This window comes from Mustela nivalis (genome assembly GCF_964662115.1).
Source record: "Mustela nivalis genome assembly, chromosome: 6".
NCBI classification, from domain to species: domain Eukaryota; kingdom Metazoa; phylum Chordata; class Mammalia; order Carnivora; family Mustelidae; genus Mustela; species Mustela nivalis.
In genome coordinates this window covers 82,112,662-82,138,480 of record NC_139025.1, presented here as the reverse complement: position 1 = coordinate 82,138,480, position 25,819 = coordinate 82,112,662, and the positions used below count along the sequence as shown (strand labels likewise).

The 25,819-nt window shown below is 44.7% G+C and overlaps 1 protein-coding gene and 1 long non-coding RNA gene across 4 annotated transcripts in view; one reads left to right on the top strand and one right to left on the bottom strand.

Moving 5' to 3' along the window:
• LOC309867070 overlaps positions 1–11,961 on the bottom strand; it is a 78,420-nt gene extending 66,459 nt beyond the window's left edge. For 2 of the 3 annotated variants that reach the window (XR_014312968.1, XR_014312969.1), the window contains exon 1: positions 11,692–11,946. This is a non-coding gene — a long non-coding RNA (uncharacterized lncRNA). Of the gene's footprint in view, positions 1–11,691 lie in introns of all 3 variants that reach the window. The other variant, XR_014312967.1, reaches the window with a different exon arrangement.
• A 48-nt stretch (positions 11,962–12,009) lies between these two features.
• The window catches only part of SORD (sorbitol dehydrogenase), a 32,866-nt gene continuing 19,056 nt past the window's right edge, over positions 12,010–25,819 (top strand). The window contains exons 1-2 of the mRNA XM_082735339.1: positions 12,010–12,205; positions 24,212–24,245. Coding sequence (XP_082591465.1) covers positions 12,143–12,205; positions 24,212–24,245 — 97 coding nt within the window. The 5' untranslated portion in view covers positions 12,010–12,142. The remainder of the gene's footprint in view (positions 12,206–24,211; positions 24,246–25,819) is intronic.

Below are 25,819 nucleotides of genomic sequence, written 5' to 3'. Positions count from 1 at the left end.
AACTAAACTGGGATTAAAATTTTAAATAAAAAAAGGTTTAAAAATCCTAAAAAAAAAAAAAACACTACATGAAATGAAAACTATAGGCCAATATCCCCGGTGAATATATAGACACAAAATTTCTCAACAAAATACTAACAAACTGAATTCAAGAGCACATTAAAAGGATCATATACCATGATCAAGTGGAATTTATCCCTGGATACAAGAATGGTTCAACGCACGTAAATCAATAAATAAGACACACCGCATTAACAGAACAAAAGACAATAATCATACGATTGAGTCAATAGGTGCAGAAAAAGAAATTGGCAAAATTTAACATCTTTTCATGATAAAACAATAAATTGGAAATAGAAGGAACATAAGTTACTCAGCCATGAGAAAGAAGAAAATTCTGCCATTTGTGACATCATTCATGTCAGAATGCTTAAGGGCATTCTGCTGAGTGAAATAAGAGAAAGAAAGACAAATATTGTAGGACCTTATTCCACTTATATGTGGAATCTAAAAAACTGAACTCACAGAAACAGAGTAGAATGGGGGTTGCCAGAGGCTGCGCGGTGGGAGTGATGGGGGGATAGTGGTCAAAGGGTACAACTTTCAGTTATAAAATGAATATGTTCTGGGGATCTAATTAACGTACAGCATGGTGACTACAATTAACAATACTATTTGTGTACTTGAAAGTTGCTAAGAGAATAGAGCTTTACTATTCTCCCCACAACAATGACAAACTGGTAATTATGTGAGCTGAAGGATGGAACTAACCCTATTGCAGTAAATATCTCCCAATATATCTGTGTATCTTATCATCACATTGTACACTTTAAACTTACACAATGTTATGTCAATTATATCTCCACAAAAGTAAAAAACAAAAACAAAAACAACAAAAAACATTACCACACATTTATTCTCTTATAGTTCTGGAGGTCAGAAGTCCAAAATCTGTTTCAGTGGGCCAAAATCAAGGTATCTGCAAGGCCACACACCCTCTCAAGGCACAGTAAAAAAATCCTGTTTCCTTGTCTTTTCCAGCATCGAGATCTGGGTTCTTTGGTGGCACCTTCGTACATCTCGAAAGCCAGCAGTGTAGCGTCTTGCTTTAGGCATCACATTGCCTTCTGTACTAACATATTCCTTTGATCCCCTCTTATAAGGACACTTTTGGTTACATTTAGGATCCACCAAGTCCATCTAGGATAATTTCCCCATCTCAAGATCCTTAACTTAATTACACCTGTGAAGTCCCTCTTGCCACATAAGGTAACACACATACATACAGGTTCCAGGAATTAATACCTGGATATCTTTGGGGGCCATTATTTAGCCTGTCACACTGGCATAAAGAAAATGATTAAGAAACATTAGCTATTATTATTACTGGGCTAAGTACATCATCTGTACCACCTCATTTAATCCTCATTACAACCCTGTGAGGTGGAGACTATATCCCTATCTTACAGAAAAGAGGTATGAAAGCTTTAATAGTTGCCTAAAATCAGATGGCAAGTAGAATTCCAACTCAAGAGACGAAAGCCCAGAGCCCATGCCCTTGGCCACGATCACAGTCTGGCTTGGGGGAGCACACCTAATATTCTCCCCTTACAGTAATGGTGAAGGGCCATCCAACTTTTCTATTTCAGTCATTTGAATGGATACGTCTTTTCTTTTCTTTTTTATATTTTATTTTATTTGACTGAGAGAGAGAGGGAGAAAGCAGGCACAAGCAGGAGGAGGGGCAGAGGGAGAGGGAGAAGCAGATTCGCACTGAGCAAGGAGCCCAATGTGGGGTTCAATCCCAGGATCATGACCTGAGCTGCAGGCAGACATTTAACCAACTGAGCCATCCAGGTGCCCCTGGATGCATGTTTTCTTGGAGAAGGGACGTCCTTCCCCACTGACTAGACTCTCTTTCAGAATAGGGAGTCTGTCATGCACTTTCCCTTGTGCCTGGTGCTCTGTACATACTGAAAATGAAATCAATGTTGTTGATTTAACTATCAAAGCTAGAGACCATAAAGACAATTAAATGCAAACAATACTGATCAAACAGAACAAAACCCACAACCTTATTTTGCCAACCCTTAGAGGCTGACATAGTGAGAAGGGTGAACTGAAACGGAGAAGTTTAGTTTTACCTTCTAAAGGTCAGCAAGTCTATTGGTCTGGGACATGCAGAGATTAGAACTACTTTTTGGGAAAACATCTCATTTTGTTCCATAAAGAATAAATACGGTTTTGTTAATGCAGTATGTTCTAGTCATCCTGGCACGTTGGGACTGTGGTTAAACTCAGCATACTCTGGGATGGGTAGGAAATGGGCACCATTCAACAGGAGAAAGTCAAATCAGCAAATAAACTATGAAAAAAGAGGTATCTACAAGGTTAAAGTGTTAAGCATTCTGGGTGATGGTGGAGAAAAGCAGTATGAAGGAAAAGTGATAAAAGTATGTGATGAAGGTGGGGGACCTGATGGCTCCATCAGTTGAGGATTGAGTATTTGACTCTCAGTGTGGTGATACTGAATCCCAGCCTCTCCCCGACCTTCAGGCTCTGAGACCAGCGCTGAGTCTATTTTTCCCTCTCCCTCACCCGCTGCTCCCCCATAAATAAATAAATAAAATATTTTTTTAAAAGGTTCATGATGAAGGCACGTATTTCTGAAAGATAATAAAACATGATGAAAGAGAAGAAGAAAAGAAAGGCTTAGAATTAGGCAAGGAGAAGGGGAGGCAGTTTAAGACTGTCTCTAAAATATGAGAGAAAGGGGGCATGTGGGTGGCTCAGTGGGTTAAAGCCTCTGCTTTTGGCTCAAGTCATGATCCCAGGGTCCTGGGATTGAGCCCCACATTCAGCTGGGAGGCTACTTCCCTTACTCTCTCTCTGCCTGCCTCTCTGCCTACTTGTGATCTCTGTCTGTCAAATAAATAAAAAATTTAAAAAAAAAAAGAAAGAAAATAACAGAGAGAGGAAAAGAAGGAGCAATAGTGAAATATTAGGAAGAAATGAAATGTGAGCCAGAAGACCTCAGGAAGGTGGAATAAAACAAAATCATCCCCCCTCCCAGAAAAATGAAAGCAAAACTGGAAGTATCACAAAAGAGTAGACATTGCTAAAAACAGTGGAAGACACAGAGGACAGAATTGAGAAAAGTAAACAAAATGAAATGGAAAGGGACAAATTTAAAAGGAATAATGAGAAAGTGACAGATATGGAAGATAGGCAAAAGAGATCCAATATTTGCATAATGGATTTCCTGATGAAGATAGCCAAAATAATGGAATAGAAAATAATTTCAATATGTAATTTGAAAGAATTTTCCAAAAATAAAATAATAATGTGGGGAAAAAATATGTGCTAGCAGAAGGGGTTTTTGGTTTCCAGAACCATCCTGGAGAGACGGTTCTCTGACCTAAGGCTGTGAGGAGCCAGTCCCTACTAACAGCTGTGGAGGCATCCGGCCATGGAAGCAGGGTGGCATCAGCAATTGTGAACATCCAGCACACCCCCTCTCCCATCCCGTGGTTTCATGCTCACTGTGCAATCTTCCTAGTGACATTTTGATTTCCACCCAGATTTGCTCACAGGAAAGGGAGATGAACCAATTGCATATCCGCTCAATCCCCTTAGTGCTGTATGAGTGGAAATCTAAAACTCCCTAGACCTTGGCCACCTTAATTCCCTGAGTTAGGGCCTTGGAGATGCTAGTAAGGATACTCTGTTACTTACTGTAGTTTCTATTTTTTTATTAACATGACACCCCATGTTAATACCATTTCCCTGCTTTCTCATTCTACTCAGGCTCTACACCTATGTTGCCCTCCCCCCACTCCTATTTTGCACCCCTTCCATCCCACCTTACCTCCATTGTGGAGATTGGATACCCTCTTCAGTTTAATGGCAAACTTCTCTATCACAACTTTCATTTGCTCCCCAGCAATATTTTTCTGGTGAATATTCTTTATTTCTTTTCCTCTACCTTTTTTCCTGTTTTGTTTCCTTTATCGTGTTTGTACAGTTCCTATTCTGGAACTTCACTGATAACTAATGAATAACATGAATTACTCCTGGACCAGTTATTTGTAGACATGACATGAAGAGAAGAGGACAAAGCAGAGTTCTAGGCTAACAGGAATTTCCTTTATAACCCAGGTTGTTTATAAGAGCTCTTTTAGGGACCACTGGGTGGTTCAGTTGGTTAAGTGTCCCAGCTCTTGATTTCAGCTCAGGTCATGATCTCAGTGAGATCAAGCTCCCTGCAGGGGTCCGCGCTGATTCTCTCTCTCCCTCCCCCTGCCCCACCCTTTCTCTCCCTCTCTCTCTCTTAAAAACAATAAAAATAAAAATAAAAAAGAGTTCTTTTTAGCTCCTACTTCTCCCAGCCTTGGCATAGACAGGCTGTTTGCAACACAGTCTTCCAGCTGCTCCCTATTGCCTCCTCCAAGTAAGACTTGTTCATGGCATTCCCTTTCCAATCCCATCTTCTCTGATTCTTAGAATCATACCAGTTCTGGGACGTTCTATGCTCCCTGTCCTTGCTACAAAAATGGACTTTTTGTACCTCAGAGGGAACTCCTGACCTTGGAGAAGTGTGATTTTCCAACTTTTCCCCTAGACCTTCAGGTATTCCTGCCACATTTCTTCTTGTACTCCTGTATTTCAGTAATGTGAAACACTGGTAAACCTATGTACATCCCTGGATTGGGTTCCCTTGTTCACCATGGCCCTACCACATGGCTAACTAAAGATTTATTTTACTTACTTTTTATAAAGAGAGAGAGAGTGCAAAAGCACATGGGTGAGCAGGGGGAAAGGCAGATGGAGAGGGAGAGGATCTCAAGCAGTTCCCAGCTGTGAGCAGAGCCCCACCAGGTGCAATCACACTACCCTGGAGATCAAGACCTGAGCCAAAACCAAGAGTTGGCTGCTCAGTAGCTGGGCTGCTAGGCTTCGCAACACACTGCTAACATTTTTTTTTTTTTTTAGATTTTATTTATTTATTTGACAGACAGAGATCACAAGTAGGCAGAGAGAGAAAGAGGAGGAAGCAGGCTCTCTGCTGAGAGAGAGCCAGCCCAATGTGGGGCTCCATCCCAGGACATTGGGACCATGACCCAAGCGGAAGGCAGAGGCTTTAACCCACCGAGCCACCAGTGTGGTGGCGCTTCACCACACTGCTAACTTTTAACGCTGGTCTCTTTTGCCTCTAGGACTCCATGTGTTGCTGGAATACACACTCTCTCTTCTTCACCTCCCTGGTGTGACTGCTTAAGCCTTTCGATTACAGCTTTTGTATCACTTCCTGGGGGTAATCTTCCCTTGCTTTCAAGCCGGACTGGGTTTTCCTGTTACACACTTTCATGGTATCCTTTCCTTTTTCTTCATAGCCCTTACCTTAATTATGGTAACGTTAGACTTCTGTAGTCCTCTATTTAATGGCTTCTGCTTCTTGAATGGGATTGTTTCTGTCTCGCTCATTGTACCTCCAACATTTTATACCTGGCATGTCATGGATTACCTGCTATGTATTTGCTAAATGGATACATGAATGATTCCAAATGAATATGGCTCCTGTTTCTATCTTCATACCAAAATTCTTTGCCCTGATTACCCAGGACCTCCTTTTGGCTAAGTTCACTAGACACTTTTTGTTTCTATCTTGATCTCTCATCAGTATTCAACAGTTGGCTGCGTCCTTCTTAAAATACCGGCTTTTGCCAATATGATCTCCCTCATTCTCAGGATTCTTTGTTGGTTCCTCTTTCCTTTTCCTGGTCCCTCAATGTTGGATGCTGGAAGTTCAGATCTGAAGTGGTTCTTTTTTCATTCTATAGGTTGCAGGATTTCTTTTCCTTTATTGTCCACAGTTCTTGGTCATGCCACTTCAAAGAATAAAGAGGTAGACCTGAAGAAGAATGATAGGCAAAGCAAAGTTTACTGAGTGATGGTGAAGCAAAGTTTACTGGGCATTAGTACAAAGCTCCCGAAAAGGGAGGGGACCTGAGAGAGTTGCCAATTTGGCGTTTAAATCTAGGTGTTTTTAGGGACTTTTGGGTGTGTGCTGCTTTTAATCTGATTAACCCTCCACGAGTCTGTCACCCCATCAGGTTTTTGTTCAGGTGCTCATCTACCTATCAGGTAGTTGTTCACGTGTGAAAGGATAGAGGGTTCCTTCCAGGGTGGCCAAGAGGGCAGTGGCTGCCACTATCCTAAAGCATGCCAGGCAGCTACCGATCACCAGATCAAGCTCTTTGTTTAAATATCCCACTGGCTGTCAAGCTGGCCCATAGGTCTGTGGTAGGACGCCCAGGGCCATTCCCTTAAGTCCCTTCCCTTCCTCCCAGTAGCAGACTTAAAGGTGGGGCACTGAATACAGTCTAGATTAACAGCATGGGGGCTTTTTCCTTTTAAGGGTAGTTTTCCTCTTAGGACGGGGGCTCTTGTCCCTGCCTACCATTTATTACTATATACTCTCCCTACCTTACCTCCCCCTTTCTTATTGCTTTAAATACAGTTTATATACCAATGATATTCAAATTTAGTCTAGATTTTCCAAACCAAGACTTTCTCAGACCCTCATATCCCTGGTTTATTTCTCTTGGATGTCTCATAGGCATCTCAAATGTGCCCTATCCAAAGTTACCAGCCTGATTTTTCCCAAAATCTGTCCCTCCTCCCTCAGTACTGCCCATTATCAGATAATAGGACTCATCTATCCAGTAATCATGTCAGAAATCTGAGAGCCAACCTTCCAACTACCTTCTCCTCAACCCCTATAAACCAAAATAAATCACTGGTCTACCCGCTTCACTCCATCTCCACCTCCAGCATTTATCCAAATCACCATCCTCAGCTAGCACGTGACAGTAACCTTTAACAGGTTCCCTTGCTTCCACTCGTTTGCGCCAGCACTGCCGCCACTACCAGCAAGCACCTCTCTCCTCTGGATAGTTCTAGACTAAAACACCTGCTATCCTTATTCTTTTCCTAAAGTGTTTTTTTTTTTTTTTTAAACAGAGAGAGATTCCTTCCTTCCTTCCTTCCTCTCTTTCTTTCTTTCTTTCAATTTTTTATTTGAGAGAGAACATAAGCAGGGGGAGCAGCAGGCAAAGGGAGAGAGAGAGAAGCAGACTCCCCACTGGGGCAGGAGCTCGATGTGGGCTCAACCCCAGAACCCCGAGATCATGGCCTGAGCCCAAGGCAGACATTTAACCAACTGAGCCACCTAGGCAGCCGGAATCTGAAACAGACTGCACTGAGCGTGAGGCCCAATGCTGGGCTCATTGTCACCATCCTGAGATCACGACCTGAGCCAAAACCAAGAGTGGGGTGCTTAACCAACTGAGCCACCCAGGCTCCCTATTCTTTTCCTAACCTTCCTTGAACTTTGTTAATGGAGGTATGTTATTAGTTCCTTAGGGAGGCCCATTAATCTCATTCATAGCATATGGAATATATTAATTTAATTTTCATTGGTAAGCTTATTTCCAAGGTTTGCAAGATACACCATAGTTTCTGTTTTTTTTGCTTTCTGTTTTCTCTCTTTTGTTTTGTTTTTCCTTTTTTGTTGTAAATAACCAGGCTGGAGTAACGTGAACAGTTGATGACCAAATGGCGAAATCAGGATTTTACAACTCTACTGACCTTTAGAAAACTAAGGTCCCATGGCACACTTTACTTGTTAGTACACAGTGTTATCTACACCTTAAGTAACCCGGTGTTTATGATAGGATACTGCCTGGACTAAAGTCTCCCTTTCTCTAAATATGTGACCCCAGGAGATATGCACCTGTGATTTAATTTTTAAATTCCAATAGGAAATGTATCACCAACTTGTAGTTGTATTCAGTGGAGAGTACCTCAAAGTGCTGTGCTATATGGGAAAGTTAGGCAGAGACCCAGAGAAACTGGGCTGAGCAGGGCACCCACAAAGGCAAAGTCAGCATTTTATCCTCTATTCAGTAAAATGCCTAAAAAAAAATCTGTTCCTCACCATCATGAATGCTGGCCTCTGTTAGAAATTCTGTAGAAATGCCACACCAAATTGTTTAAATACTCTAATAACAACTTGCTTTTCTACTTTAAAAAATGTCAGTTTCTTAAGAATCCTTATCAACTCACCCTTTTATTTTTTTCTTAAAATGGCCTCAGTCATAAAATATATTTCTAAATTGGTCTCCTGCTTTTCCAAATCTCTTTACCCTTAGGCAACAACCCTCAAGACAGTTTCAAAGTGTTATTACTCATAAGAGAACACATACCTCTCCAGAGTGTGGCCATTCTGTCATATTTTCGTGTCAAACCTCAGCTTTGGTTCTGGTGTTCTGTTTATTCAACTGAAAAGTCAGTGAGTGTCTACTTCAAGTGCCTCCCCCACCCCCACTGCTCTTAAGCCATTCCTAGGCCTTTCTCCATCGTCAGCTTCACCCACTGGAAAGCCATGCTTGGAAGACTGTGAAGAACTCAACAAGGCAAGGAGGGAAAGCTGAGTTTTAAGTTCAAGTGTATGAATGAAGCTGGGTAACTCCAAGTTAGTCCATCTCTCCAACCAAAGCCTGCTCAGAAGCTGAGTGCAGGAGGTGCTGGTGGGACCTGCCAAGTATAGTCTAGCCTTGTGGGATAGATCTCAAAGCAATGAACATGACAGACTCTACAAGTCCCCTACAAAAATCTATCCCATTGCTTTGTCACACCTTACCCCTGCCCTGACACATACTTCCATTTTTGCCATGACTGAGGTTCCAGAGCTTGATCCATGTTTATCATCAAATCTTTTTTTTTTTTTTTTTGAGCTCCTTCATTGTCCAAAACACTTTACCAAATTCTGTTTTTAAAAATGAGGCCTTGAGGGGCACCTGAGTGGCTCAGTGGGTTAAGCCTCTGCCTTTGGCTCAGATCATGATCTCAGGGTTGAGATCGAGCCCCACACTGGGCTCTCTGCTTGGCAGGGAGCTTGCTTCTCTCTCTCTCTCTCTCTCTCTCTCTCTCTGCCTGCCTCTCTGCCTACTTGTGCTCTTTCTCTCTCTCTGTCAAATAAATAAATAAAATCTTAAAAAAAAAAAATGAGGCCTTGGGGAACCTGGGTAGCTCAGTGGGTTGAGTCTCTGCCTCAGGTCATGTTCTCTGGGTCCTGGGATTAAGCCCCGCATCAGGCTCTCTGCTCGGCAGGGAGCCTGCTTCCCCTCTCTCTCTGCCTGCTTGTGATTTCTCTCTCTCTGTCAAATAAATAAAATAAAATCTTTTAAAAAATAAATAAAAATAAAAACAAGGCCTTGGCAAGGGTTCCAGAGAAAAAGAAAATTGGTGAGGATGTAGAGTAAAAAGAACCTTCATGCACAGTTGGTGGGAATACAAGCTGGTGAAGCCACTGAGGTAAACAGGATGGAGGTTCTGCAAAAAATTAAAAAGAGAATTATCATATGATCTAGGAATTTCACCACCGGGTATTTATCCAAAGGAAAAAAAACCCCACTAATTTGAAAAGATATATGCATCCCTATGTTTACTGCAGCATTATTTACAATAACCGTGATATGGACCCAGCTCAAGTGTCCATCCATACATGAATGAAGAAGTGGTATATATTTATAATGGAATATTACTCAGCCACGAAAAAGAGTGTGTGTGTGTGTGTGTGTGTGTGTGTGTGTGTGTATATATATATATATTTTTTTTTTTTTTGCCATTTACAACAACATGGATGGACCTAGAAGGTGTAATGCTAAGTGGAAGAAGTCAGATAAAGACAAATACCATGATATTACTCATATGTGGAATTCAAGAAAGAAAACAATGAAAAAAGATACAATAACAACAAAACACTCTTTTTAAAAAAAAAAGATTTTATTATTTATTTATTTGACAGAGACAGAGATCACAAGTAGGCAGAGAGGCAGGCAGAGAGAGAGGAGGAAGCAGGCTCCCTGCTGAGTGGGGCTTGATCCCAGAACCCTAGGATCATGACCTGAGCCAAAGGCAGAGGCTTTAACCCACTGAGCCACCCAAGGGCTCCAACAAAACACTCTTGAAGTCAGGCACTTTACCGACTAAGCCACCCAGTCGCCCCAAAAAATCTAAAATCTTTTAGAAACTGACCATATGAACTGTTGGTGAGGATTTGGAAAAACTGGAACTCTCTGCTCCAGCCACACAGTTGCTGGGAATGTAAAATGGTACAGTCACTTTGGAAAACAGTTTAAAAGTTCCTCCAATGGCTCAATGCAGAGTAACAATGACCAAACAACCCAGAAAAAAGGAAAGCCTATGTCCATATCAAAGCTTGCTCATGAATGTTCATAGCAACCATATTCGTAATAGTAAAAAACTACAAAAAACCCAAGTCTCCATCAACACATATATGAAAAACACATTATGGTACATCCACACCCAGAAACAATACTCAGCACTAAAAAAGAATGAACATATTGATATACCGATAAAAAGGAATGAACATATTGCTATATGCAACAACTTGGATGAATCTCAAAACAACTGTGGTAAGTGAAAAGAAGCCAGACTAAAATAAATACCTACGTTTTATACCATTTATATAAAATTCTAGAAAATGCAAACTAATCTGTAGAGAGAGAGAGAAGCAATGGTTGCCTTGGATAGGGAGATGATTTTTGAGGGGGACAGACATGCTCATTGTCTTAAATATGATGATAGCTTCATGATGTACACACATATCAAAACTTATCGTAGTGTGTACTTTAAATATTGGCTGTCTACTATATGCCAATTATACTTCAATAAAGCTGTTTAAAAATTGAAGGTAAGGGACGCCTGGGTGGCTCAGTTGGTTGAGCGGCTGCCTTCAGTTCAGGTCATGATCCCAGCGTTCCTGGGATCGAGTCCCACATCGGGCTCCTTGCTCAGCAGGGAGCCTGCTTCTCTCTGTCTCTTCCTGCCATTCTGTCTGCATGTGCTCGCTCTCTCTCTCTCTCTGACAAATAAATAAATAAAATCTTAAAAAAAATTGAAAGTAAAAGGAAAGTAAGACTTTTATTAGATTAAGGAAAAAGAAGGAAAGAAAAAAAAAAAGAAAGAAATGAGGCCTTGCCCTCAGTGGCCTTCCAGAGCATTTGCGAAAAGTATGGCTACAGGTGAAAGTTACAGATGTGACCCACTTGCGGGTCATATACTGAGTGCCACAGGGAGATATCTTCAAGGGCTGGGCACTGGGGCAAGTCTCCTGGAGGAGATAAAATGATCCAGCGGTATGTCTGGGCCTGGGGAGAGGCTGTAGGGAATGAAAACCTGAGCACTGTTCTCAAAGGAGGGAAAAGCGTTTATGGACTTGGGCCTGTCCTGAGCTCTCCCCTTGGAGTACAACTTCACTACTGAGGAAAGAGAGGCTTGAAGGAAGAATGTAGGCAGAAATCCCACTTTCATTATAAGAAGCACAGCCAGCTGCTCTGAAAGGGTCTGCAGATTCTATTTCATAGCTTTTTTACTCTGATGCATCAATCCCATGGGATGGTACTCCAATTCACTGACTCTTACTAGTACCAGGCGCTTGGCGGGATGCTGGGGACGCTGGGAGAACGTGCGGGTTGTTTCTCTGTGTATAGACCGAACCCTACCTGCAGCCTCAGCATTCCAATGCTACTACAGATACAGACACCAACCCCCCCCCAACCCCCCCCCCCCCCGGCTTCACCCATAGGTAAGACCTAGGCTTACCCTATCAGAATCTCAGTGCTGGTCCCGAGACTCTGCTCACCCCCTCCTTCTGCAGCTGAAGTCTGAGGACATTGGTCTGGTGGCTGCGGCCTCTGCAGGTTACTTGCAATGCAGCCATGTTCCCTTGAATTGGAGGTGGACAGAAACACCAGCGTCCGCAGTTGGCTGCGGCGTCCAGAGTTCCCGCCTGCTCCCCAGGACCCTCCGCAGTCCTCTCCCAACCTTCCCCCTGCCCCCTCCCGAACCCCCTAAGGGCAAACGGCGGAGCGTCGCAGGGAGGCCCCGCCCCCCCAACACTAGCCCCGCCCCGGTTGTCAGGGGCGAGGAAGCCCCGCCCCGGGCCGGGCGTGCGCCTTTTCTGACAAGCGGGGCCTCCTGGCTCTAACCCTCAACCCTCGCGGGGCTACCATCAGAACCGTCAGGCGTCCCGGCCCGGCAGGGAGAAAACGACATGGCGGCGGCCAAGGCCGAGAACCTCTCTCTGGTGGTGCACGGACCCGGAGACCTGCGCCTGGTAAAACGGGAAGGGGGAAGGGAGACCTAGCCCGACCCTGCCCTGCTGGCCTCCGGACTCAGCCGCGGTCCCAGCTCGCCAGTTCCAGCCTGGCGATGGCCCTCACCTCCGTGTCCCGGCCACCCGGATCAGAGCTGGTTACCATGTTGGGGGGAGGGGGCTGTTGGGTGTAAGGTGCTAAGAGGAAGGTTCTTGTCGCGTGTCTCCCCGGAGCCCAGCCCCGTGGCCGGCACGTGGCCAGAGCCCAGGAAGTTTGCAAACCCGATTGAAGCCTTCTGCCGCCTCCTCCAGCTGCAGAGTCTAGTCTAGCTCCTTGTCATTGCACATGGAAAGAGATCCCAGGAGGCTCCCTGATATAGGACATGCCCTGAACTTCTCCTGGAAGACGGTGCAGGGCAGAAAGGAGGGCCACAGGGACATTTAAAAGCCGTGGGACTCTTGTTTAATCTGTCTTGCGTGGGGCTCATAACTCCTTTGCAGAATTATTATGATCACAAGAGTACCCAGCACTTAATTAGGTACTCAGAAGGTGCCAGTTGCTGCCTCTTTTCCTTCCAGCACCGGCTGCATCTCCAGGACTCCTATTGTTCCCTGTTCCTATGCCAGACTTCTGGATCTGGATAGTGTACATGTCTCTAAAACTTCTTTCCTCCTTACCGCCCTTAGTCCACACTTGGTTCACTTTCGGCCATTTTCCTCTGATCTGGCTCCATTGTTTCTTTAAGAGCATTGTGTATATGCCCCTGGGGCACCATACCTTTTCATCTGCTCTCTGGCTCTCACAGCCAAAGTCAGGGTGCTGCAGGATCAGCCCTGTGGTCGTGTAACGGGTCCCTTGACAAAGTCCATCTCAGATGGGCCTGAGATGGCAGTGGGTGCGTGGGACGGGTGCCAGCCCTCTCTACTGCTCCCTGGGGCTTCCTTCCTCCTCAAAGAGAATATGCACTAGGATCTAGATAGGAGAGACTCGGGAGATTATCCAGAGTAGCAGTTCTTGACTGAGAATCTGTGGTCTCTCTCCCCACAGAATCCAAATAGACTGAGTTTGGCAGCAGTTTCAGAGATTTTTGTGGACTTCCATTAAGTCCCTCCATTAACTCTCTAGAGGTTTGTGGACCCCAGATTACAAACTCCTGCCTTGAGCCACTCTCCCATCTCCCTCAGTTAAGAAGGTGCTGCCCAAGGGTGACAGGCTTGATTAGTTAACAGAGCCCAGATGAGAGCTCGGGTCCTGTGCTCTCTCCACTCACTGTGGAACCTCACCCCAAGGTCCTGAATTAAAAGTGACGCTATTAGTGTTTATTGCTCCCAACACCAGGTGGTATTGTAAGGAAGGCTAAGTAGTACAGCTAAGCGCAGCTTGCAGTGATCTCCAACTCAGTCCTTCATTCCACAAACACGTATCAGATGAGTGGGTGTCTGCCATATGCCAGGCACTGGGCCGAAGGCTAGCAGCCCCTACCCTCAAACTGCTCTAGGGAGATAGATGAGATGAACTTAACAATGAGAGTGTGAGGGCTTTGATGGAGACTACACAGAGTAAAGCCCTCACAGGAAGAGACCCTTGGCCTAGGAAAGAGGTCCCAGAGGAGATGGATGCTCCTTGACCTGTATGTTGAAGGATAAGTAGGAGTCATTCAGGAAAATATAGAAACAAGTGCAAAGATGCATGAAGTACTAGATTATAAATCCTGTTTCCTGGCCCTGCAAATAGTGAGATGTACTGAATGGAATTTGAACCTGGAGAGGTGGACAGGATCTGCTTCTCCTGCTGCTCAAGCCCTGCTTTAAGTCATGGACCTAATATGTAGCAGAACTAAAATTGTAATCCCAGGATCTGCTTTGCCTTAACTTTTAAACTCATGCTCCCCCACTGCACTGCCACATGACCTCTCTTTTGTCACTGCTCTCTAGAGCAAAGCCTTGAAGATTGGAGGGGGTAGGAAGCTGAACTTAAAATTGATTTTATGAACAATAATAAACATTTTTTAAAGATTGATTTTATCAGCTTTGCCTTAGAATCTGCTTTTTGTATTAGGGAGGAATTGGGGTAGGTGTGTCCTGAAGGCTCTGGAAAAAAACAACTGGCTAGAGAATGTTGCCTGTGGTTGTGGGATTGGTACACTGAAAGGGTTCAGGGTGGGTTCCTGAGGGCCTCAGGTCTGTTTGAGAGTAGGAAGTGGTGGGCTCATTTACTAGACAAAAGAGTAGATTAGAATGATGAGATCAGGTTTGAGTTTAAGATGTCTCTGGGACGGGACAGCAAGGTATCTTTGAAAAATTACCTTGGTTCTAGGGATCTGGGATCTATGGATGATTTTTGGGCCAGAGATGTAAATCCAGGAGTCATCTGCTTCTTTACTGAGCAGTCCTGCACCCCCTCCCCATGAGGCATTTGGGAATATGTAAGTGGGGGGTGGTTGTCACAATGACTGAGGGACAGACTTCATTTGGTTTACAACTCTGTCTTCCCCTGACCAAAGTAGCACCCTAGTGGGAGTTTGTAGATGAACGAGCTTGAGTGGGACGTGCAGAGTGAGAAGGCAGCAAGTGGAGGACATTACCCTGGAGAGAGCCCCACACTCAGGCGAAGGGGCAGAAAGTTGTCCGCTGAGAAGAGTAACCAGGGACGCTTGTGCTGCCTCAGAGATGCCTGTGCCTCAACACAGACCCTCTTGGCCCCTCACCGCTCCCTCTAGAGAAGGACCCCCAGCACCTCCACAGAGAGTCCCCTGATTTCCATTGAGCATCTCTGCCCTTCCACCCACTCCTGTAAGGCAAATAGGTAAGTTGTTGGGGGTTGGTGGTACCATTAGTAAACAAGGAAGCAACAAGGAGGAACAGCCCTAGGGCAGTTTTGGGAGCGAACACCAGTTCTCCTTTCTGTGGGAGAACCAAAATGAAATCCAAGATTTCCTGGGCATAGCAGGCTGTGGCCACTTTGGCCAGCCGGGGTCAGGGTCCACTGATAGAAATGGTTGTGCCTCGGGAGCTCGTGTGAAGGGAATAGTCTGGGGACAAGCCATTTCTAAAATCTGAAGCAGGATTTAGAAGGGTTCCTGAAGCAGGAAGCAAGGGCTCAACCCTTCCTGATGTTGCCACCCCACTTCAGGCAAGCCCAGGGACCAGTCAGCATCCATGGCAGCGGTCTCTGGGGGACATTTGACCTGGGCTTCTTCAACCTTCCTGCCATCTTCCACCTGCCAGGAAGGAAACTTAATGTCTAGCTTCTTCCTACCTATGGAGAAGGCAGGAAGGATTCCCTTTTCTTTCTTGATACTGGGGCTGCAGGGAAGGAAAAATTAAATTCCTTGCCTGCTATGTAGCTAGTGATCCCCTTGGCCATAGCAGGGGAAGGACCCTGGCAGCTCCAGAACTCCCTGGCCTGGGGATTCAGGTCTGCATGGTGCCTTGGCTCTGGGCATTTCTAAATTGGGTGGTAAATCAGAGAGAGTGAGTGTATGTGTGTACACACACTCTGACTGGTGGTTTATCTTTTATAATGAGGAAAACACAAATATGGGGGGGGGGGGACTTTTACTTCCCCCTCCCTATTTTAAATAGAGCAAGGGGGAGAGGCAGCCAGCTTGATGTGTCAAAGAGGCAAAAGCCTGTCAGCAATAAGTGTCAACTTGAAGTACAGTTCACTGAGGTCCTCTTTTAAAGGGAAACAGTTATGAAGTCATGAGCCAGGTTGAGGCCCAGAGTGGGGTTTAGTGCCAGCTCCGCTGTTTAATAGTTGTGTGACTCACCAGACTACTTTCTGCTTCAGTTTCCCATCTGTATAATGGGCATGACAGGAGTTCTCATCTCTGGGTTGAGGACTGAAGGGTGTCAGAGAACAAGAATTCCTGACCCCTCAAAGGTTCTAGCTGGACCCCAGATCAAAGTGATGCAAGACAGACTAACAGGAGAAAGTCAAGTTTAATAGTTTGTATATACAGGGCGCCTGGGTGGCTCAGTGGGTTAAGCTGCTGCCTTCGGCTCAGGTCATGATCTCAGGGTCCTGGGATCGAGTCCCGCATGGGGCTCTCTGCTCAGCAGGGAGCCTGCTTCCTCCTCTCTCTCTCTCTGCCTGCCTCTCCAACTACTTGTGATTTCTGTCTGTCAAATAAATAAATAAAATCTTTAAAAAAAAATAGTTTGTATATACAGAGAATCCACACATACAAGGAAATGCGAAAGACAAAATGAGGTCTCTGGTCATTCTGAACTAAGGGGGAAGAAGGTAGGGGCTTGGAACTTCAAAGGGAATGAATGCAATTCACAGGAAGATCAAAAAGAATAAATGTTTAGTAAATAAATATTTCCCTTCCCATATAGATGGATTACTCAGATAAAATTTATCCGTGGTCAAGACCCTCCAATTTAGATTCTTCTTTGTAGTTAAGGGAGGGACAAAAGTTTCTCCTGAGCCTGTAGGACCTTGATTGCCTTCAACTCAAAATAATCCACATGCCAAAACAGCCCATTTTGGGGCAGCCTGCCCTCGGTCAGACCTTACCATGAGATGATGCCTATAGAAGGCCCAGCATATGGGAGGCTAGGGCCTAGGAGAATCAGACATTTAAACCTTCTCAGCATAGGGGTTCCTGGCTGGCTCAGTCAGAAGAGTACAGGACTCTTGATCTCAGGGTCATGAGTTCAAACCCCACATTGGATGTACAGATTACTAAAAATTTAAAAAAATCATCTCAGCATAGGAAGAGATAAAGACCAAGACCTTCAAATACATGGGTGATTTTTTTTTTTTTTTGAAGTTTTATTTGAGAGAGAGTGCATGTATGAGCAGAGGAGGGGCAGAGAGAGGGAGAGGAGCAGACTGCTGAGCATGGAGCCCTGTGCAGAGCTCAATCCCACTGATGGGTGAGGTCCGGAACCAGGGGCCAAGAAAGAATTCTTGAGACGTCTTTGGTGCAAAAAGGATTTTATTAAAGCAACTAGGACAAGACCCTGGGGCAGAAAGAGGGGCCGTACTGGAGTTGGGAGGAATGGCTGATTATATACTTGGGGGTTGGGGTAAGAAAAAAGGGAGGTGTCTAAAATGACTTTCATATGCTAAAGAAGGCCCTCAGGATACTAGAGGGTTGGTTGGTTAAGTGGCTATTGTTAAGCTAAGGTGGTTTTTCCCTTGGCAAAGAATTAACTTTAAGATGGTTGGAAGTAGGGCGCCTGGGCGGCACTATAGGTTGAGCCTCTGTCTTCAGCTCAGGTCAAGATCTCAAGAGTCCTGGGACTGAGTCTCGCATTGGGCTCTCTGCTCAGCAGGGAGCCTACTTCCCCCACGCCCCCCCCCCCCGCCTGCCTACTTGTGATCTCTCTGTCAAATAAATAAATAAAATCTTAAAAAAAAAAGATAAAAAGATAGTTGGAAGTTTCCTGGAAAAATGTCACACATAATCCACCTAGAAGGGGTGTGTGTGTGTGTGTGTGTGTTGGGGGAGTGGTTGTGGGGTGTCATCTTGTGCTTCGTCCTCAGCTTCCCTTCTGTCCCCTCATCACCACCACCCTGAGATCATGACCTGAGCCGAAATACAGAGTCCAATGCTCAACCGACTGGGCCACACAGGTTCCCGTGTATGGATAGTTCTGAACTAAATTGTAATAAATGTGGACCCAGGCAATAATCTTGTATTCATTTGTATTTACCAGTTTAATTACTTTTTGCCTCTTGGTCAGTTTTGAGAAATACAGAAATTCCTTTTGATTGGGAAATGAATTCTGTCTGAGTTACTAATTCATGAAGTTGGGATATAAAACAGTCGAATGAGATTTTATCCCCAGAAGCTGTTTTTGCTGGTAGGGGCTGGGCGTGGCTTTGGTTTTTATAATGCTCTGGGTTTCACTGGACAGGTAAGGGAAACGGAGAGAAGGAACATGTTGAGTGTATGCTGTATTATGGGGCAGCTGCTGGGTCCTTTGATGTAGTGCTTCACTAACAATCCCAGATGAAACACCAGTTCTATTTATATTTTCAGCCATGGACCAGTGTGTTTGTATTGCCATATTTTGATGTTGCAGCAATGTCAAAATGTGGTAAATATTTCCAAATGCTCTGTTTCTGTACATGTTGCATCACAGATCAGTAGTAGGCCATCAACCACATTGAGCACACTTTATCTGTCTTACTCCTTTTTTTTTTTTTTTTTAAGATTTTATTTATTAGAGAGAGAGAGAGAGATCATGAGCAGTGGGGAGGGGTAGAGAAAGAAGCATACTCCCCACTGAGCAGGGAGTCCAACGAGGGGCAGACACTTAACTGACTGAGCCACCCAGGCACCTTATCTGCCTTACTCCTGACACTCTGCCACATTTCAAGCACCAGCATCTGGCCAGGAAGAAGAAAGGAACAACCCAGGCCCCCTTTGCAGGGGACTGAACACTGGATTTGGGATGCGAGATAGTCAGATTTTTGTTTTGTTTTGTTTTGTTTCGTGATGTGCTTCTAGGTTCTTGGCTTGAGACCCCTTGTAATGGAAGATTAACAAGAGAAAAACAAGTTCAATAATGTGTAGTTAATGTACGTATGGGAGGCATGATGAAAACTGAGTCATTTCATGAAATGGCCCAAGGTACACCTTAAGTACTATTTCCAGCTAAAGACAAAAGATCTTGAAGTAGGGGAAGCCAGTTATGGGAAGTTTTCAGGAAAAGCACTGTATACAAGGGTATGGTTGTTAGGCAAATTTAAATCTTTGCCTTCTTCTTTGGTAAGAGAGGTTTAGTCATTTTCCTGATGTGGAGAGGGAGACACCCTTACAAAAGGAGAAGGTAACTTTTCAGTTTTCAGAGCTTTTCCTAAGTCTGCTGTCAAAAATAATCAGCCTAAAATAACTCTTTTGTCAAAGAGATCTATTTTGGGATGGCAAATTCTGCTCCCCTTGAGGAAAGACCAAATTAAGGGGAAAATTGTTCTTTTAGAATGATGGGTTGATGTTTAATTATAAAGTGCAGAGAAAACATGTTTGCGTCAAGCTTAAATATTAATTAGGCCCCACGAAGATACTTCTTGAGTTTTGGCCCTTTGAGGAAATGTATTATACCCTAGGTCAAAAGAACTGATTTGAATATGTAATAATTGCTTTGTTATAAGGTTTTATTTATTTATTTGTCAGAGAGAGAGAACACAGGCAGGGGGAACAATAGAGAGAGAGAAGCAGACCCCTCACTGAGCAGGGAGTCCGAGGTGGGGTTTGATCCCTGGACTCTGGGAAGATGATTGGTGCCAAAGGCAGACACTTAACCGACTGAGCCTCCCGGGCCTCCCTATAATAATTGTTATAAAGTAAAATAATTCCATGTCTGTAATATAACACATTGAAAATATCTCCTCATCACATATGTACTTTACTGTTAAGCTTTTTGGGGTAAGGAGGAGGGGATTATTTAATGGGGGGGGGTCATCGACACTGGCAGCGCAAGTAAGTGGTCCTGAGCATCACAGTCTCTTTCTTCCTTTGATTATTTTTCCCACCAGTTGAGGGATGGAGATCAAATTAAAGGGCTGTAATACATTTTAAGTAGCAGCTGGATTAAACTGGGAGATTACAGGCAAGAGTGAGGAGGAAATGCAGCCTACTTAACCCTTTAACACCTGAACTAGATTTATCAGTCAGAGGCACTGAAAATAGAATATAAAACTCCTGAAAAAAAAAAAAAAAAAAAAAACAGAAAATAAATGGAAGAAATACCACTTCCCTTTATCTTAATTATGTTTTAGTAATAAAGCAAGACCAAAACCAGATAAACAACAGGAAATTAAATCCTGCAAATCCTGCAAATCCTGCCATCTCTGCCAACTGCTGTGGAAGGGCAGTTTGTTTGCAATAGGCCTAGAAAGCTCATTCCCCCACCCCCAAAAGTAGCAGCAGTACCACAAATAGAATCTTAACATTTTATGTAATAAATCCTAGTACTACTAAGAGGTGTAGTGAAAGTAGCCCTATTCTGGAGGGAAAAGCTAGAACTATGGGTATGGGGGAAATTTCTCTTTTATTTTATTTTTTATTTTTTGGAAATTGCTCTTTTAAAATGGCATGGCAGAGGGACGCTTGGGTGGCTCAGTTGATTGAGTGTCAGCCTTCAGCCCAGGTCATGATCGATCCTGGGGTCAAGGGATTGAGCCCCACTTAGGCTGCCTGCTCTGCAGGGAGTCTGCTTCTCCCTCTCCCTCTGCCTGCAGCTCCCCCTGCTTGTGCCTACCCCTTTCCCTCTGTCAAATGAATAAATAAAATCTTTAAAGTGTATCACAGAGAAATTAAGAAAGGGGAGAAATACGTACTTTCCACAGTATTGGCATCCACTTGGTAAGTCTTCTAGTGTGGCTGTTAAACTGGCAGTTCCCTCAAAATCGGATTTACACAAAGGAGGGAATATATTCAGATTTTACAAAGTGATAGCTAGATAAATAATTTTTTTAATGTAAATGTCCCATTTCCTAGACCTGAACGCAGCATTTAATCAATGTTACTAACAAATGAGAACATCCAACAAAGATGAGAGACTTCATATATTTGCTTATAGAACCATCAACAGGTATAATCATACATGGTTATGTTTGTGCATTTTGAATTAGGGGGACATTAATTTTTAAAAATTGACTTATTTATCACAGCTGAGAATGAAATAGACTTTTAACCATCCTGTGTGGATCCAGTCCTAGGTGCTTGGGAAGCTCAAAGGAGAGAAAGGGACCACCTTCCCAGCCCCATGAGGACAGGGATGTCTTCTCACAGGAAGTGATAGTTTCAATCTGCCATTGTGTCTCTCGGTCCCAGGAGTACAGCCACCTATTGGACAGCCCCCCCCCCTGCCCGCTGCCACCAGGATGTCCCCAGGCACTGCAATTCCAACCCATCCAAACCTCCATCTCCCTGAGTTTCCACAAGCATTAGGAAGTCACCCCAGATATCTCCCTTCCCTTCACTTCCTGCCTCTTGTGGAAACTTGAAGGTGGGGAAGTGGTCCCAGGAGGTGAGGGAGTGAGCCCCAGGGTGTACTGGGAATTGCAGGAGGCTTCCAGAGCCTGGGGGTCCACCAGGGCCACTGGGCACTTTAAAGGGATTTGTATTTTAAGAAATATTGTTAGCGGAAGGAGGCTGGTTGGAGCCCTGAGGGCATGGGCTGGAGTGTGGCTCAGTGGACTTTGGGAGAGTCGACCCTTCTACTTTGACCCCAAGTTTGTCAGGGCTAATGCGGCTAGAACAAAGCCATTTATGACCAAATGGCCAATTAGGAAACCTTTGGATTTTCCTCCTATGCTCCAAACACGCTCAAGGGAGGAGGAAAATTGAGGTGGAAGGTTTAAGCAAAGTAAGGTCGCCTGCTCTGCTCATAAGTGTGGGGAGCAGCTGGTGGGCAGGTTGTCAGGAGGCCTTGCAGGTGGGAGGAGGTGGTGAATGAGAGCTTGGAGGCCCCCAGGTGAGGCCGGCCTCCAAGTTCTCACTCTAAGGCAGGGAGCTTGGCTTGACACACTTTACAACACCTGGTAGAATGAGGCTAAAACACTGCCCGAATCCTATTTCCCTCTCTCCCAAATGCCAGCCTTTTAAGGAGCACTGTAGTTTTCTTAATATTGACATGACAACAAGGGAAATAACTTGTCCCCAAAACAGTTTCTGAAAAAGTGCACTTTGCAAGAGGAAAAGGACAAGGAAGGCTGTCCAGAGCTGGTTCAATCATAGAGTTAGTTAATGATAGGAAATAGAGGACTTCGGTTCTACTTCTTTTGTAACAAGAGCTAATTTACTTATTGTGAGTGGGGCACTGTGTCTGATGATTATCCTTATTACGCAGAGAGGGAAATCAAAGGCACAAAGAGCTTGCGTAAGTGCCCCGAGGTCAGGCAACTGGCAAGGGGAGCCTGGGTTTGCACATCGCTCAGTTCCAGAGTGTGAGTTCCCCTGCTCTACTCGGGTCAGCTGCAGGAGGGAAAAGGCATTTTCCCTTGATTTCTCCTCATGTCAAGGCCGTTACTGCAACCCAGGCAAGAGGCACCGAGGGTGTGAACTCAGCCCTGTGGGTGGAAGTAGAGAGTGGAGGCCCATGAGGATCTATTTAGGAAATAAACTTTCAGGCTAATTTAACAAAATATATTTAGGAAATAAATCCAAGATAACAGGAAGCAAGAGGCACCTGGAATGATTCTAAGCTCCCACAGAGAGTTCTTCCTGAAGTATTTCCATGACTGATTGGGGGAGACCTGGAGGGATTGGAAGGGAGGATACGTATGTGATGTATTTCTGACTGGAAGTGAAAAAGGCTGGAAGACCGACATAACTGCAGGAAAGAACAGTTACTTCTACTCCCCTTTATCCCTTTGTTAACTGTCATTCAAGAAAGGTAAGAAATCCTGTTCAGAAAACCATGAATATGCCTGATAACAAAACTTTGGGGATGAAAGGGCTGCGGGGTGGAACAGTGAAAGCTGGGGATCTCAGGGGAGCTAAGAAACTGGTAGATGAGGAATAGGGTGAATGAAAGAATATCATCACTGAAATCTGAGACAGAAAAAGAGATTAAGCAAACAGGACTGTGGCCAGCGTCATTCCAAGGAACCACAAATGAAAAGCAAGTTGTTTTTGTTTTGTTTTGTTTTTTTTAGTAATCATGTGGTGATAACTTTCTCAACCATGATCTCCACAGCCTTGCTTAGGATAACATTTACAGACTTAAGGGCTGATCTTAACACGGTCTTGTGCTTCTGTGGCATGTCTCCTGCAGAGAGGGGAGTCAGGAGCCCAGCGGAATGGTGAGGGTGGTTCGAGTCAGCAAGAAAGAAGGAAAAGGAAAAGCTGATTTGCAAGGAGATAATACGCAATCAGCCACTAGGGAAAAGCCAGGCTATCTGCACAGCACCCTCTAGTGTCTAGGAAAGTCACTGCAGCTATGGCAGGTGGTAGGGCAAAGATTGGTCGCTCTGTCCCCTCCAACAAATGTTTACAGTAGTAATCACTAGCCACCCAGGGCTACTTGGTGGGCCCAGCTGTTGCTTTGAGCTTGATTTTTTTCCAGGTATTCAGGGCTGGCTTGGTTGGAGGCAGAGATAATGAAGGAGAAAAGGTATATTCCACCTTGGTGTGCAGTGGCATGTAGTGAGGCATGCTGAGGAGTCAGGTTTAGTTCTGGTTTAGCCACTCTGTGGCGCTATGACTTTGACCAACTTATTTCACTTCCAAGCCTTGGGTTTCTCTTCTGCACACTGTGGGCCTTGTGCCATGATGTGCGTAAAGCCAGAACATTGCCTGGTGCATAGCTGGTTCAGTGAACATCTCACCTCCCTTGTCTTCTTGGCCACTTTCAAGGAATTCATAAAATGAACCCTTGGATCTGGCCACACAGTGTCCTTCCTTCTTGTCACCATGAATTTCCCAGCTCGTTGCAGTGGGAAGCAGAGTTGGTAAATAATCATAATAGCTATGAATTCCGAATAGCTCAGATTGCTTTTTGAACCTGGGGGGTGGCCTAGGTGCAGGTCTTGTGTGTTCCCAAAGGGCCTCTAAAACTCCACATGGGAGGTTTCAGAAGAGAGGGCTGAGCGCTGGTCGGTGTGTGCGCATGTAAAGGGAAGAGCAGCAGTGTGCATTTTTTTCAGCGTGTCTAGAGGTCAAAGCCCTCACGTGCTACTACCAGATGCCTTCACCCTTCTCCCTATAAGAGTTTCCCAGACCAAACAAATCTCTATCTTAAGAATGTGTTTTTTGAGAAGGGAAGGATCTGATATGGATGGCAGTCCAAACATCCTTTCTGCCTAGGGGAACGTTTAGTACACTTTTTTATTAGTCTAGGGCAAATTGCACCATGGGGTGGGGTGGGGTAAGGAATTAGAGACAACACGATTTAGGGGGCCCCCTCAGGCATCCGCGCAGCTGCCCTATGGTCTGAACCTGTGTTCATTCTTAGAAAAAATATTTGAGTAAAACTCTACATTGACTAAACAGTTGAAAATATTCATAAGGGAAAGTTATTATGAATGCTAAATGATTTTTCTGTTTTTATTTCCTTCAGGAGAACTATCCTATCCCTGAACCAGGCCCAAATGGTAGGTCCTTGGGATACTCGACTTACATTTTGTTGTTTCTTATTAATCTGAAGACACCAGTGCATTGTTCCTTACCCCTTTTTCCCTATTATTTATGACTTTGCCTCCAATTAAAAACTATCTTTTGGAGGTTCCTGGATGGCTCAGTCATTTAAGCACCTGCCTTGGGCTCAGGTTGTAATCTCAGGGTCCTGGGATCAAGCCCCTCAACAGGCTCTCTGCTTAGCAGGGAGCCTGCTTCTCCCTCTCCCTCTCCCCCCACTCATTCTTTCTCTCTCTCAAATAAATAAATAAAATCTTAAAAACAACAACAACTGTCTTTTTGTTAAGCTGTCAACCTAGTCTGTCATCCACAGCATGACTAGATAGATTCAACTTGACTGCTACATAAAGTAAACAGTGATAGATTCAGAAGAGTTACCGTATCAGATTGCTGACTTGTCCCAGAGTTTTTGACATAAAATACCTCTCTGGACCAAATGCAGAGTTGTACCTCATTTGACCTAACCTAGAGTTGGGTTACTCTGTGTACTTTAAACCGCTATTCAGGTGGCCAGATCCTGTCCTAACCCTAACCAAAGCTTTGAAAATGAGCGAGTCTGTAGAACTTAATCTCTTAATTAGAAAGAGAGCATCACTTTAGGAAGACTAGGACCTTCAGTCCAGTGGGGATGGGAGGGGCTGCATGGAGTGCTGCCCCAGGGTCCCGATCAACTCTGGGGCAGGCTTCCTGCCACCTTTGTTCCAGTCCTCTGGCCTCTCACTGGGCGAGCCTGCAAGACCCAGATGACAAGCACATTTCCTGGAGTGCTGTGTGTACCTGGGGAAGTCATGGTCCCTGTTCCCTGGGGCAGATAACCTGCTGACAGTTTTCCAATCCCTCCCAACCATGGAGTCCCACTTCAGAATCTGCGGGACTCTGAACTGAGGCAGAGGAGTAAGGCGAAGAGTGTCTATAGATAACTCACCCCAAACCCAACCACTCGGGTCTCCTCTCTGTCCTGGGTGAGTTGGGGATGTGCGAACATCGGACTGAAGGCAGCTTTCCTGGAGCCCCCAGAGCTTTGCTATTCAAAGGTCAGCTGGCTTATTGATTTATAAACATACAGACAATAGCTGTTTCTATCAGTGTTCAGCATGTAATACACATTTAGGGCTGAAGCATTTTCACCAAGATACCTTGTTCAGAGAAGCGAAAGAGGCCCCTTACCATGTCCTGAGAAATCGGTATGGATTCTAGAAGTCGCCAAACAAGGGCTGTCTTGGACTCAAAGGACCCTGGTGCTGTTTCTCTCTCTGACCCGGCATTCTGCTCTCACTTGTCTCTTGCTGCCCTTGCATTAGAAGGAGAAATGATGGTAAATTTCAGCTGGCATTCTAGCAAGTCAGATTTAACCTCTTATTATAAGTTGGTAACTTTAAAGAGAGGAAACTCAGATAATTTCCTCTACCTTGATCTCCATCTGCACCCTGCCATTTCTTACTCTGTTACCAAGGCCAAGGACAGAGAAGTTTCTACAGAGCCACACCTGGGGTGGACTGATGGTGATCTCTGGCAAGGGCAGGGTGTGAGA